At 35.2% G+C, this 13,455-nt stretch overlaps 2 protein-coding genes across 7 annotated transcripts in view; one reads left to right on the forward strand and one right to left on the reverse strand.

Annotated features, from left to right (window-relative positions):
• Positions 1-4,576, forward strand: part of LRRTM3 (leucine rich repeat transmembrane neuronal 3) — an 83,228-nt gene extending 78,652 nt beyond the window's left edge. The window contains exon 3 of one of the 3 annotated variants that reach the window (XM_069864012.1): positions 2,501-4,575. In XM_069864012.1, the coding sequence (XP_069720113.1) occupies positions 2,501-2,710 (210 nt within the window). In that variant the 3' untranslated portion in view covers positions 2,711-4,575. Of the gene's footprint in view, positions 1-2,500 lie in introns of all 3 variants that reach the window. The other 2 variants (XM_069864013.1, XM_069864011.1) reach the window with 2 other exon arrangements.
• CTNNA3 (catenin alpha 3) overlaps positions 1-13,455 on the reverse strand; it is a 418,271-nt gene that overhangs the window by 298,576 nt on the left and 106,240 nt on the right. The window lies entirely within an intron of this gene.

The following is a 13,455-nucleotide window of genomic DNA, read 5'->3' on the forward strand; positions in this document are numbered from 1 at the left end:
GTAACCTATTTCCTGCAGGTTTCTGTAATTGCAAAGCCACAACCAAAATCAGAAGAAAAAAAAAAAGAAAACAACCTTCCTTTTTAACCTATGGTAACTTGTCAACTGCCAGTGAGGATAAAAACAGAAATGTGAAAATATCAACAACCCAAACACTGGATTAAGTTCTTGTCAGAACTGAACAGAATTCTGAACAGAATTACTTTTAAAAAAATTCTGGTTCGCTCTACATTTTTTTAACTGCAATCCTTTTAGATACATTTTCTATGTAAAATAAGTGTGGAGTTTTAGACCTCCTTCCTGAAGAGAGATACAGGGTTGCTGGAACTTTTCTCCCCACAAACTGTACAGAAATTTAATACTATGCAATCAAATTCAGTTTGCAGGACAGATGATTCCTTGAATGGTAATTGCAATTTTAAGCCTTCTGAACTGTAAATCTGAGATAAGCCAAGGCTTTTTGGATGCTCATCTGAACCTGAAATCCAAACAATATGAAGTCCACATATCCCTACTAATTAAACAGTGCTATGTTTCTCACTCCAGAACTGCAGACAAAGAGGTGAGAGCTATCATTACAAAAGCTGTGGTATTACTTACTTCATTTTTTTTAAATGTTCAAACAACAGGAGATTTATAGAGGCAGAACATACTACTGAGACACTATGAGAAGGTAACCATGCAGAGGAGGTAATACAAGCAGAGATCGTTCTGTGTTCCCTGTTTAACTACCACAGTATGCAGGTTTACGTATCTGTTCCAGGACTATAAGCCAAGAAGCCCAAAGTGATCCAGCACACTCAGACAGCAATAAAGCAACGGCTGGTAGCAGCTTCACCTGATGGCTCCAAAAGACCTGTGGTATGAACTGGAGCGACCAAGAAGTCTCCTGCCCACAACACACTAAAAAGCCAGTTTCTGTTTAAGTGATATTCTTTCGATTCAGACAGTGTGATCACATCATATGCTACGTACATCCATCTTCTAAACAAAGTTATTTATCTCTTCATGAACTACCTACATCTTTTATGTAGGCAGGAAAGTCATCCATTTTCTTATATTTTTTCAGTCTATCTCCATGTTTTACATAGCATTTGAGCAGTGTTTATAATGGGACATCCAACACAATGTCATGAGCACGTAGAGGCACAAGGGAGACATCCAAATGCATCAACTAGTTGTGCTAATAAGACCAATTTTTTTTTTTTTGCATTATTTCACATTTCAGATTAAAATGCTTTTAAATACTACCTGTCTTCACATTTAGTTTTATTACTTTTCAGTCAGTCTTCAAAATAACAGGACAATAGGTCACAAAAAAGTTTCTTTTGTTTTACTGGAAATAAGATTTTTAAATACTTGAACACGATTCACACAGCCATTACAATAAGTCACCTTTTTCATCCTTTGATTCTCTTAATACCTATAAAAATAAATCTAATAGTACAGATGCATACAAATCAAAATCTGTATTAATTTCTCCTCTGATTCTACAGTGTATTGTAAATAATTACATGTTGAAGTGTGTTCAAAATCCCCAAGAAAATAGTAAAAAAAAAAAAATATTAATTTTTCAGTGCAAAGCATTTGATTTAAACCTGCAATAGAGAAGCTTCCAGAACTACCATAACTTCTCCCAAGTGACAGGGGACAGGACAAGAGGGAATGGCCTCAAGCTCCGCCAGGGGAGGTTTAGGCTGGACATTAGGAAAAAGTTTTTCACAGAAAGGGTCATTGGGCACTGGAACAGGCTGCCCAGGGAGGTGGTTGAGTCACCTTCCCTGGAGTTGTTTAAGGGACGGGTGGACGAGGTGCTAAGGGGCATGGTTTAGTGTTTGATAGGAACGGTTGGACTCGATGATCCGGTGGGTCTCTTCCAACCTGGTTATTCTATGATTCTATAATAGTGGAAGAAGCCATCATCTATTACGGTCCAATATCTACTGAAAGCTGCTAGATTGAAATCTATGCTTATGCTATAAATATAGGAAGTTTGTCACCTGTGAGTATTTCCCAGCAGACCAAAGGTAACACACCCACTGATATACTCAAGCAGGCTCCACTAACCGCTCCTGAACTAGGAAAGCCATTTAAATTTAATTTTAAATATTCTATGTCCCACATTGAGTCACTCTTCTTTCTCCTCCTTGATACATTGATTTTAGTAGATGCTAAATTGATTTTAGTACATTCTAAAGATAATTTGACTTCAATTACATCTTAATCTTCACAAAGACATTTAAGCACACACCTAGCCTTGAGCCACAAGACCAAAAGTGGCAGTGTTTAAGGCCTAAAATATCCCAGTAAAGACTAGAGCTTGGGTGGAGTGTGGAGAGGGTAGAGGGATAGAGAGAAGGAAGAGATGTTTTTCATGCAGCTCTATACTTGGCATTAGCCAATGTTTTTAGACAGTCTGTTTCTTCACCATCAAACTCAGGCAAATATAATATGCTTATGTCTTTTGGTAACTGTCTCTCATCTTCGTTTTTTCCCCTAGATACCATTGTCTATGAATGTATCAACATTTCTTGCCTATGATCAGCCCACGATAAGTTACTGTGGAGTACATCATGAACTGCTTGCTCACAAGCCCTATGACTCCAGTAACCAGGAAGAAACAGTGGAAACACACCTAGAAACTGATCTGGATCTGAGCACAATAACAACAGCAGCACGAATCAAGGAACACAGTCAGCAACTGGCTTAAGTGGGGGTGGGGGGGAGGTGGTGTCTTTTATTTTTCCTGTAGCAGACGCTGCAACCAAATTCTGTGTAACATTATGGACAGAAGTGAGAAGACATAATATTATGGATTCTAGGATCCCTGTTCAAATTAAAAATTAATCACAAAGATTAATTGTTTCAAGTCTACAATTTGTAATTAGTTAAGTTGTGCAGTATTTTTTTGACTTCAGAGTATGACCCTTCAAGTGAATCTTTTTCAAAGCTCATCCTACCTTCCTGTATAAACTGTACAGATGTAATGTATTTTTCATATTGTAAAGTTTCAATTACCAAGAACAGCTGGTATGTACAGTACCATAATTTAATTACATCTTACTTTACAAGTTTCAGTTTCTAAAGTTTAAAATTAACAAAAGTTTTTTTCTTGTGTTATTAAGTTACTCTGTTTTGTAAGGATCATTTTGTTACTGCTTTTGTGCCCAGAAAACTTTAATCTAAAATTCTGTCCTTTGCAGAATATGCACCGTTTTTACCATGTTTAATGTGTAGAATTTTATCTACTGGTTCCAGAAGTAATGCATTAACCAAAAAGGAGAGTTTAACTATTCAGACTTTTAAGAAATTACTGAAGTACATAGACAAGTTTTCTTATAAATGAAAATTTTAAAAAAATTAACAATTCTCCTCAAACTTACCTGTTGCCTTGAAATACAGCCTGATTCCTAAATTGGAAAAATTCAATGATAAAAACATATATTTTAACAAGGAAGTCTTTGTATGCAACTGTTAGCTGCTGATGATGATGTTTTGTAATGTCTCACTATTCTGCAAGATAATATAGAAAGGAGACTTCAATAGGCAGCTGTCTTTACAAAATCTGCTGTGAACATAGAGCCTGCCAAGTCAGGCATTTGTATTTCTACTTCAAGACAAATGAGCCCAAAACCTACTTCTGTCAAAAAAAGCTGCTGGTAGAAGTGGCAACAGAAACAAGCCCTTAGAGTTATACTACTCTTGGAATGTAAAACGTTACTCAAAAGTAGGAAACCTCTACTTTGCTGAAAAACATAGTCATTCGGACCAAATGATAAAGTTTATTAGTCCTTTAACTGATACATGAAGCTAAGGAAAAAAACCCCCAAGACCATAAGTACAAACAAAAATGTAGTATTAAGTCTCTAACAATTACTACATGTCTTATTTCTCTATCATTTAATATCTGGATTGAAGCATTCTTATATCCCATTCTTTGGTTTTAAATCTTCAAGACTTCTCAATACTGTAATAGAATAACTTTTATAATACTACCCTCATGTTGTAATCATAAAAGATTACAGAAAATTAGAAACATTATATCATGCTGACTAGGTGAAATATAAAAGGGAACATGAGCCTTCCAAAATATAGGATAAAAAGTTTCATATGGTGAAGCAACTTTTTTATAATAAAGAGGAATTCTATAACCACAAATCTATTTTTCTGAATGTTTATCCCACCATATTTTCGTGTAGCTTCAAAGCAGAAGACTGAAATTTAAAATTACAGTTCAACTGTTTGTACAAAATATAAAGCAAATATAGTGGAAAATAGCTTCAAAATATTGTTAACAAATGAATCTGCATTCACTATCTTTTAAGTGGAAACAAATGTCAAAGCAGAAAACATTGTATTGGTTATTTATTTAGCATCTTAGATTTTGTAACATATTTTGCATAAATTATTTGCTATTCAAAACATTACTTGTCTTTTTAAGACTCATCTTAAACCTCCACACTTCAGTTTCTTATTTCTTTACTACACGGGTTCTTGAATCTCTGGACATCTTTTACAGTGCTGGAATTTTACTATGCACAGTTTGAAAATACATTTTGCTAATTATAAAATGAAACAAGAAATGCAGGTGTCATACTGGAGTTGAGTGACTTTTGTAATGCAGGAAGAAGTTGATTGCTTCATTTCAAAGATGGTTTTAATGTTTAATGTTTAGTCATTCTTGTCAAAATAGAAGACCTGGGCTGTTAGGACCAAACACCCTCCTCCCAGAAGATTATTTCAGTTATTCTTATTCTGGTCTACTAAAACTTTACATCCTTGAACCACTGCCCTCAAGGAATTATGAGGCATGAACCTAGTCCTGGTACTAATACAGTTACTCAAAATGCCCAAATGTTCAAAGGCTCCATGTACTTCAAATTCATAGAGAACTGTACATTACAAATATTTTCAGTGTTAGACACCCTAATGAACTTTGGCTAAGCAACATGATAAAATAATTTCTTGTGTCAAGAGACAAAATCTTTTTGATGCATCTGGTTAAACAAGCAAAACTGGGTATATATTCATGTACAAACAAACTGTTCTCTTTTTTGTTTCTTTTCCTCAATAATGAAGCGCACATTAATGAATCTGGTTTGTCTCGAACCTCTCCTGAACGAATTGTAATTTCAGACCAGCATACCATTAGACAAATGGTAGAACGACAGGGTCACAGAAGTAGCAGTAAATCTGCATCTCACAGGTCTGCCATCCTACCACCATCAGCATCCTGGGTATTTGTAGTGCCAGGCTCTCTGTAAGCCCACTGGGCCACTCCCGTGCTCTGAAAGACAGATTCAGTGTCCCAGAGACCAAAGCAGCAGTGGAATACACGCCCACTCCAAATTCAGAGTGATAAAACATACATTTCCAGACACATATCTATATACCACCCATATACATGTATCTATATACCAGAGAACTCTCATGTACTTTACAAGAACTAAGATCTGCTACTCTCAACAAGACAGATGTCTTCAAGAAAATTAAACAGCAGGTAGGTACCTTTCCTAAAAAAATCCGTATAATGAAAAAAAAATAGGTTAAGCTAACTCAAACCAGGACCCAACTCCTAAGGTCCTATGTTAGTGTGTACTCCTGCATTTCAACAGATTATTGCAAGCTATATACCGACTCGGAGTGCACAGAAGTAGCGAATGCTCTAGTTATATGCACAAAACAAAAAAAGCATTACCCAATAACACCCCGGTCTTCTAAGCTATAAGTTAGCAAAAAGTAGGCTGAGCTTATGGATTCAAATAAGTATTTATAGAAGGTCACTTTGTTATATAATTTCCCTTTGCAATAGCATCCATAAACCAGAAATAGAGGTAGCCAATAGCATCAATCTCAGTTTTACACTTAAACGACACCACCACATCCTAGCAGATCATTTTATCAAGAAAAAGCTGGGTGAATTTATTATGCTTGCAAAATACAAACTGATAGACAGTATAACCTCTAGCAATAAAAAAATCCCAGACAATTTTGAAAACATATTTAGCTACAAGCAGCAACTGATGAAATCCATCAGTGGATCATACTTGTACGGCAATTTATAGAGCTGAAACACCCATTAGGATATTGAGCACAAGAATTTAAATTGAGGTCCTGTCTAAAGAAGGTGGTGTATAGGAAGGTTACCGATTAATCTGACATATTATTTCACACGTCCCAAGACAGCATATAAAAACATAACTAACACAAAAATAACATCTGTACAAAAAACCAAATTACTCTTTCAATTAAAAAGTGATCAAAATTTTCAGCAGAGAGCCTGGTAGAAACTATGCACAAGGAATCTGAAAGCCACCACTAACTAAAAAGAAAAAAAAATACACACACAGTTTTCAGAGGTATATCACAAATATCACACTTCTGGTGACAACATACAACAAACAGAAGATATACCAGCCTCAGAAGACGTATACTAGCTTGCTTTATTGACAGTCACTCAATTTCTCCCTTCTCGCTCTTTTATTTCTAATCCTCAGTTTCGAATGGTAAAAAAAAACAAAACAAAACTAGGAAAAAAGGCAGGATTCCAGTATTAGTAGAACTATAATAAATTCTGAAAATCGCATTATTAGCACTATATATACTGAAAGATGGTTAATGTAAACAAACCACATGATCATATATAGTGTAAAATACAAGCAGCTGTATTTATACCCCAACTGTTCTAGCCGAAGTTTTCTGTTCAACAGGTGAGAAAGAACAGTTGAACTTGTGTTCTCTAGCCTGATCCTCCTCTCCTGAGGGAAATATATTTTAACTTTGAACATTTTCATGGGTCTCGGGGGCCTGGCTTCCTGAAGGCAAATCTTACCAGGAAAGGCATAATATCTGTAAATTATCATAACAGATTTAACTGGTCAGATCAAAGGTACATCTGCATTTGATAACTTGTCTCAAACAGCAATTTAAAGATGAAGCTCAAAGAAGAATTGGAGAACGGGGCAAGTGCACAGCAATATTTCCCCAGAATGTCCCTCCAGTCCCCAGCAATTAGTAGGTCAGGGACTCAGAGACAGATGTGGTGTCTGAATATCCTCTTTGAACGTGTACCCAGCATCTTTGAAGCCATATAAATGTGTAACTTTCACAAGTCCTGCACAAAGTAAACTTACTTTGACAAGAAAAGCTGGCTCTTTTCTTTGTTCTAGTAGAAATTAACGATCAAGTGGAATAATTTCACCTCAATTTTTGATGCAGAATTGATTATCACATAATTAATAATGACAGACTGAATAGCTTGAATAACATCCATGCAGTCATCTGAAGTACAGACATTATCTGAAACCCTGCAGATTTCATTACCAGATATCTTCCATGTGTGTGTGGGGGGGGTGTCTCAAAATCAAGATTCAGCTCACCAGAAAATGGATAATAAATATTTTTTAATCTTCCTCAAGTCCAACATGAGTAAACAAAGAATAAGCCTGTTACACACAAAGTATTGTAAAACACCCTTCAACATAAAAGGGCACATCATAAACCTTCTATTAGATATTAGTTTGACTGCATGATCCATACTTAAAAGCAGATGTTCATTAAATTCCTCAAAAAAAAACCCCTAATATTTAAGTGAACTGATTATTATAAAGTAATAAGGCCAAATTCCATTTTCCTGCTGTACCTAATTATAGAATCTCATTTAATTATAAAGTTTCAGAATAAATCAACACGATCAGAGTTCATGATTAATGTTATTTTAATGAACACCTAAGGAATTAACATTTTGCCACTAGAACCTTGCCAAGAATTTTTATGTAAGCACAACTGCACCGTGTACAACTGAAAAGTCCCACATGGCACGGTGCTCATATTCTACTTTATCAGCATCAATTTTGTACGCAAATAACTCATTCCTAAATCTGTCTCTTTCGATGTTTAACTACAAATGAGAAACTGCTGTGTAATAGCAAATGAGGCTGCAACATGGAATTCATTATAACCATAACAAAGCTCTAAAACATCCATAATAGTGCTCACCACTATAGACCTGACACATGTAACAATACAAATGAGCATTAATTAATGTTTCATTAGTATGGAATCTCTTTGGATTATGATTAATTTTTGATGATTGCCTTATTAATTGCCTTAGGTCAACTGACGCAAACAGGATGGTTGTTACTGTACTAAAACCTAAAGGAATTAAGAATTTTCAGTTATATAAGAATATGGGTATTCCAGCTTTCATAGGGAGAACCTTCCACTTTGTATTGCATAAGAAATAGACTTTTAAGGCAGATGAAATCTCATAGTAGTTCTATCTACAACCTAATCATAAATTGATTGCACTGATGAAACAGATTTCAGTCAAATAATTTAAACATTGTATATATTAATTCTGCGCTGCTTATAAAACAAAACATTTAAGGATGAGAATCCTCATTTCTTTTAAACAGAGTGTCTCTCCAGCTCTGAGCACTTCAATAATTTCAGCAGTTCTATAGAAAAGTGAGGCACACAAACCCACTAACTGAACCATTCATATTTAATACGTTTTGTTGTCATTCATTCTTTTGAAAAGAAATAATGAAACGGATTTATTTTTCTAATAATCATGATGCACCTTCCTTTTATGTTGTTGGTAACTATTTCTAAAGAACCTGTAAACTCACACAATTACTCTAGGATTCACTACACAAAAAGCCTTATTCTTATTTTCAGGAAAGGAAAAAATACAGCTATCAATGGCATATCTGAATATGCAAACAAGATTCATGAAGATTTTCTTTCTTGTCTTCTGCTTTAGCATTATCTAGACAGTTCATATTTCTTCCCCTTACATTTCCGTAATTTGCCTCTTTCTCAAAGTTCTAACTGTATTTCAAGAGAATGCCAGAAATAAAAAAAAAAAACTTTCAGGATGAGTTACTAGAGGCAAAAAAAAAGCAGTGTTAAATGCCTTTCAGGTATCCCTCTCCAGAACTGAACAGGTTTGCTGCCTACCAAGCAAATGCTAAAACTTGTTTGACTCAAGTGCCTTTTACTTCACTAGATCTCGCAAATAAATACTCATAAATGTGCAAGTGCTATGAGTTGCCAGTAAAAATCAACCTTTCTGGGTTTGATTCTACCACTACACAAGGAGGTGGTGTTGGGTTAGGGCTTGGTTTTGGGTTTTTTGGGTTTTTTAACCTCTTTGCATCCTAAAGCCTGAAATACAGATGATTAACAGATGTCAATATAAACTGTCCTAATTTCACTTTCATCAAGTGATGATAACACAGTCTTTGTGGAAAAGGGGAGCATAATATCCTCCCTGTTTCACATCAAAAATCAACTTTACTATGGGAGATTCTTCTCTAACTTATTCAAAAACCTTCAGTCACTGGAGAACACAGTAACCGTATCCATGCTTAACTATTCTGCCTATTAGAATATTTTTCTGCATGCCTAACCTATGCTACTGTTTTCCTGAAGCTTTCAGTTTCTTTATTTCTTTGAATAAGTCCTTGATTCTAACAAGAATCTTGCTGAAGACACCTGGATCCCGAAAAGGCATGAAGATCTGCCTCTGTTTTGCACTGCAGGATCAATGTCATGATTTAAATTTAAAATGATTACATAGATGTGAACTGCTGCCAGTCTCTTCTCCCATATTCACAAACTTTGGCACTTGTTCATTCTTTTCTTCCCTTCCTGAGTGCATTTTGCCTTAGGATTTTTGAAGTTCCATCGTTTCTTTAGCCAGGAAATTAAGAAACCCACTGAAAATATGAACTGATTTCAGATCATCTGTACTGCTAAATTAGATTCTAGGATTCTTTCATGTAATGAGCAAATGTCTTACTAAAAACCAAAATTATTCTTAGAAAAAAAAGAACAAATTAATCTTTGCTTCCAGAAATAAGCAGTAATGGCCTATTGTAAGACTTTGCATTTAAGTTTTCCTTTGACTAAATTAGGAGTAGTGGGGGAAACTTATGCAAGTGCATTGCTAATACCACAAAAATGCAATAGCTACTGAAATAAAACACTCCCATCGCTAACTAAAACTCGATATTATTTAAATGCAGAGATTAATTCAGTGTTACTCCTGAGAAAGGATGTAAAGAAAGGGAATATAAACATCAAAGATGCAAATAAATTATGCTGCAGGAACAAAAAATATATACTTTCAAAAATTATATGGAGCTTGAATACAAGATATATAAGCTAGTTTTTAAAAGGAGATACAGGCTAATAAGGTACTAAATAAAACAGTAATGGAGAAGAATTACATTTAAGTCTGGACTGAATACACACAGGCAAACAACCTGATAATGAAAAAGGCTTCTGCCTTCCTCCCAAATGAAAAACAATTTATTTCCATTTTCTCTAGTACTAAATATCTCCTGTATAACTGAGTAGTCAGTAAGACAGTATCCAAATCTAAATCATTAAGAGGAATAAAAAAGCTGGCCTTGTATATGTTAACCAAAAAGAGCAAGTGACCACAGAGAAAAAGAAGAGAAAACCCCATATATGCAAACATTTGAATCTCAATTCTCTTACTGCTCTAGGACGCAAATAAATAACTCTACATTAGAGCCTCAATCAAGTGCTTTTATGTTAAAAATAACTCATTGCTAATGACCTGTTTTACTTAAGAGGACTTCAGGGAAACTAAGGGAAGCAGAAAAGTAAATCAAAGACAGAATTATTAATAAATAACTAAACAGACATTAATATACGTTAAGGACACCAAAATATTGCTCACATTAAAATTAATTCAATTATATGGGGTAATGAGGATATCCAATGCTGCCTCTCAAAAGCTGAGGTCTGCTATGTTTTAGCAGTATATTTTTCCATTACCACCACAGTTTTCCAGACTCTCAGTTATAAAGGTAACCTTAGAAAATAATTTAAAAATTAAGCAAGCCTTATAAAAGGAAAATTCTTAACATAATTATTGTAGCATCAACAGGTCCACTAAGCTAATGTAGTAGGAGTTGCTTTATAAGTTTACTGTCTGACTGAAGAGATAAATAAGCAAATCAGCAAACCAGAATGAGGATGAAACACACTAACTACAATAAGAACTCTTGAGATCCTTACAGTTATTTCTCATGCAAAGCCTGTATCTCCATTAAAATTGTCCAAAAATAAATCACCATTTCACTGAAAACGTCTCCTATGCCACAAAACTTTAGGAATTACATCCAACTAGGAAAAAAAAAAAATTCTATCTATGCAGGAGAAGGGGTAGATGTGTAAAATGGAGAAAGAAAAGAGATAAAATAGTAAGAGAGGAAGACATAAAAGGAAGACCAAAATGATTCAACCAGGAAGGATCTAACAAAACTGGGTTACTGGTCATTGTGATAACAGGTTAAGACAAGCATTTAAATAGCAAGTCATGAAAATAGGAAGGCACAAATTCAGCTCATTACTACTGACTGATCCCAAATCAGATTTAATCCTCTTGCGAAGGGGGGTGAACACAACAACATCTAGATTCAACAAGCTGCCTACCTCTTCTGCCATGGCAGTAAAAACAGGTGAATAAGAGGTTATGTTATGTCAGAAGGATAGGACAGTAACACTATATATATATAAAGACAATACTATCTGAATTGATATCTTTTTCAGCTTGAATACTTCATTCTGTTCATACATATCAAGGTAGATCCATTAGTCATCTTCTGTCAAAAAAGGGGTTTTACTTTGCAGCAATAATTCTCAAAAGAATTAGGTTTTTTTAAAAAAAATGCATTTTTCACATTTAGTAAAAGCACACCAAAGCCTGTAAAATACTCTGTTCCCAAAATTCTTATAAAAATAACATTCCACTCAGATATACTTGATTTAAAGACAATGAAGCAGGTCTGGTGGCTGCAGAGCCTTATAAATCTTCTGATTTCTTTTAGGATAGAGGGAGAAAACGAGTTACTGAAGGAAAAGATGACAGATTATATTTGCCTGAGGGCAATAAGGCTTCCAACAAGGAGAAACAGCATAGACTGAATAATTACATGCAGTCTGAGGCCAAGAGACACACAGAGTCTAGTTCTGGTCAAAAATTTCAGCTGTCATAAAACACTGATAAAAAATGTATACAGGAAACAGGATGAATACATGTTATTTTTCAACACTTTTTCTTTTACCTAGCTTAAACAGCAAGTCAAACTGCAATTTCTTCCTTCTGCTTTGCAGGAATTCTTCCGTCTTGCATCATGAATAGCAACAGAGAAAGTAAGAGCCAAACTGCATAGAGGCAACGTCAAAACATCAAAACACAGCACAATTCCAATAAAATAACAGGACTGTATTGTAACAAAAATATTGAGTATATTTTTCAAAAAATGTTTATAAGACACTACAATAAACATGGGTGTCTGCCAATATAGACAACAAAAAGCAGAACTGAAAATGGTCAGCACAGATTATACCTTAAAAAAAATTATTAAGACTCCTAACCACCCTCTTTTAGTTTTACCAGGTGCTACACAGCTGTCATTTTATATCCACAGAGTTTAATTCCTTGAAACAAGATGATATTCTGGCTCCATTAAAGTCAGTTGAAGTTCCACCATTTGTTTTCGAGAATTAGACCTTTTTAAGTAGTGAGATTCTTGCACTTCTACAGATGATAGTCAGGAGTTAGCAGTGGCAAGCTTTATGTAGCACAGTTTGACACTGGCAGTAGCCACAACACACTAGCTAATCTCATAATTAAATACCTGTGGCCTTCTAAGGTATTTCCTATATTTGAAAGAATATTTGATGAGAGGGCAATTTCTTCCTTCTCACACTGAAAAGCCAACTGATCCATATAGCAATTTAAGAATTAAAATTGGATGTGTCACTGAGAAGCGGCTATTAGGAGATTCCCAGAGACTGCCCCCCTTTTGACCAGAACCTCCTCCACCTTCTCCTTAAGAGAATCAAAAAGACACTAAATCAAAGCTGTGCCTTACTGCAACACGATTCTGAAAGAGCGAGAAAGATGTCTTGCTGGATAAAAGAAACTAAAAAGAAAAGTGTTAGCCAGCCAATCCCTCCCTTGCTCATCATGAACCCTTCATTTCCTACAAGCTTGTTCTCAGACTAAGAATTCTCAGGGGCAAGGGGGTGGGGGTGCTGAGATGCAATAAGTTTATAAAACTCCCTTAGGATCCACAGAAAGATTACCTTCTTTCTCTGAAGTCTCCTCCAAGTGATACCAGTCCCCTCCTTAGGAAACTCCAGAAATTTCTTTCAGCTGAGTATGCTCACCTGTTCTCAAATGTGCATTATCCCTTTTAACAAGCTGCACCTGGAGAAGGGCTACAGGAGCTACTTCTCTCCCTGCTTCTGACCCAAAGTTTAACATACAGTAACATTCAGTAAACAGATGAAAAGCAAAATTTATACTATCAATCACATCATCCCAGAACAACGGAAGTCACAGTTCATAGCAAAAGCATCAGAATAACTTAAATTTTTCTTCTTTGTAGTTTTAGGAACTTCAGG

This window comes from Phaenicophaeus curvirostris, chromosome 9 (genome assembly GCF_032191515.1).
Source record: "Phaenicophaeus curvirostris isolate KB17595 chromosome 9, BPBGC_Pcur_1.0, whole genome shotgun sequence".
Taxonomy (NCBI): Eukaryota; Metazoa; Chordata; class Aves; order Cuculiformes; family Cuculidae; genus Phaenicophaeus; species Phaenicophaeus curvirostris.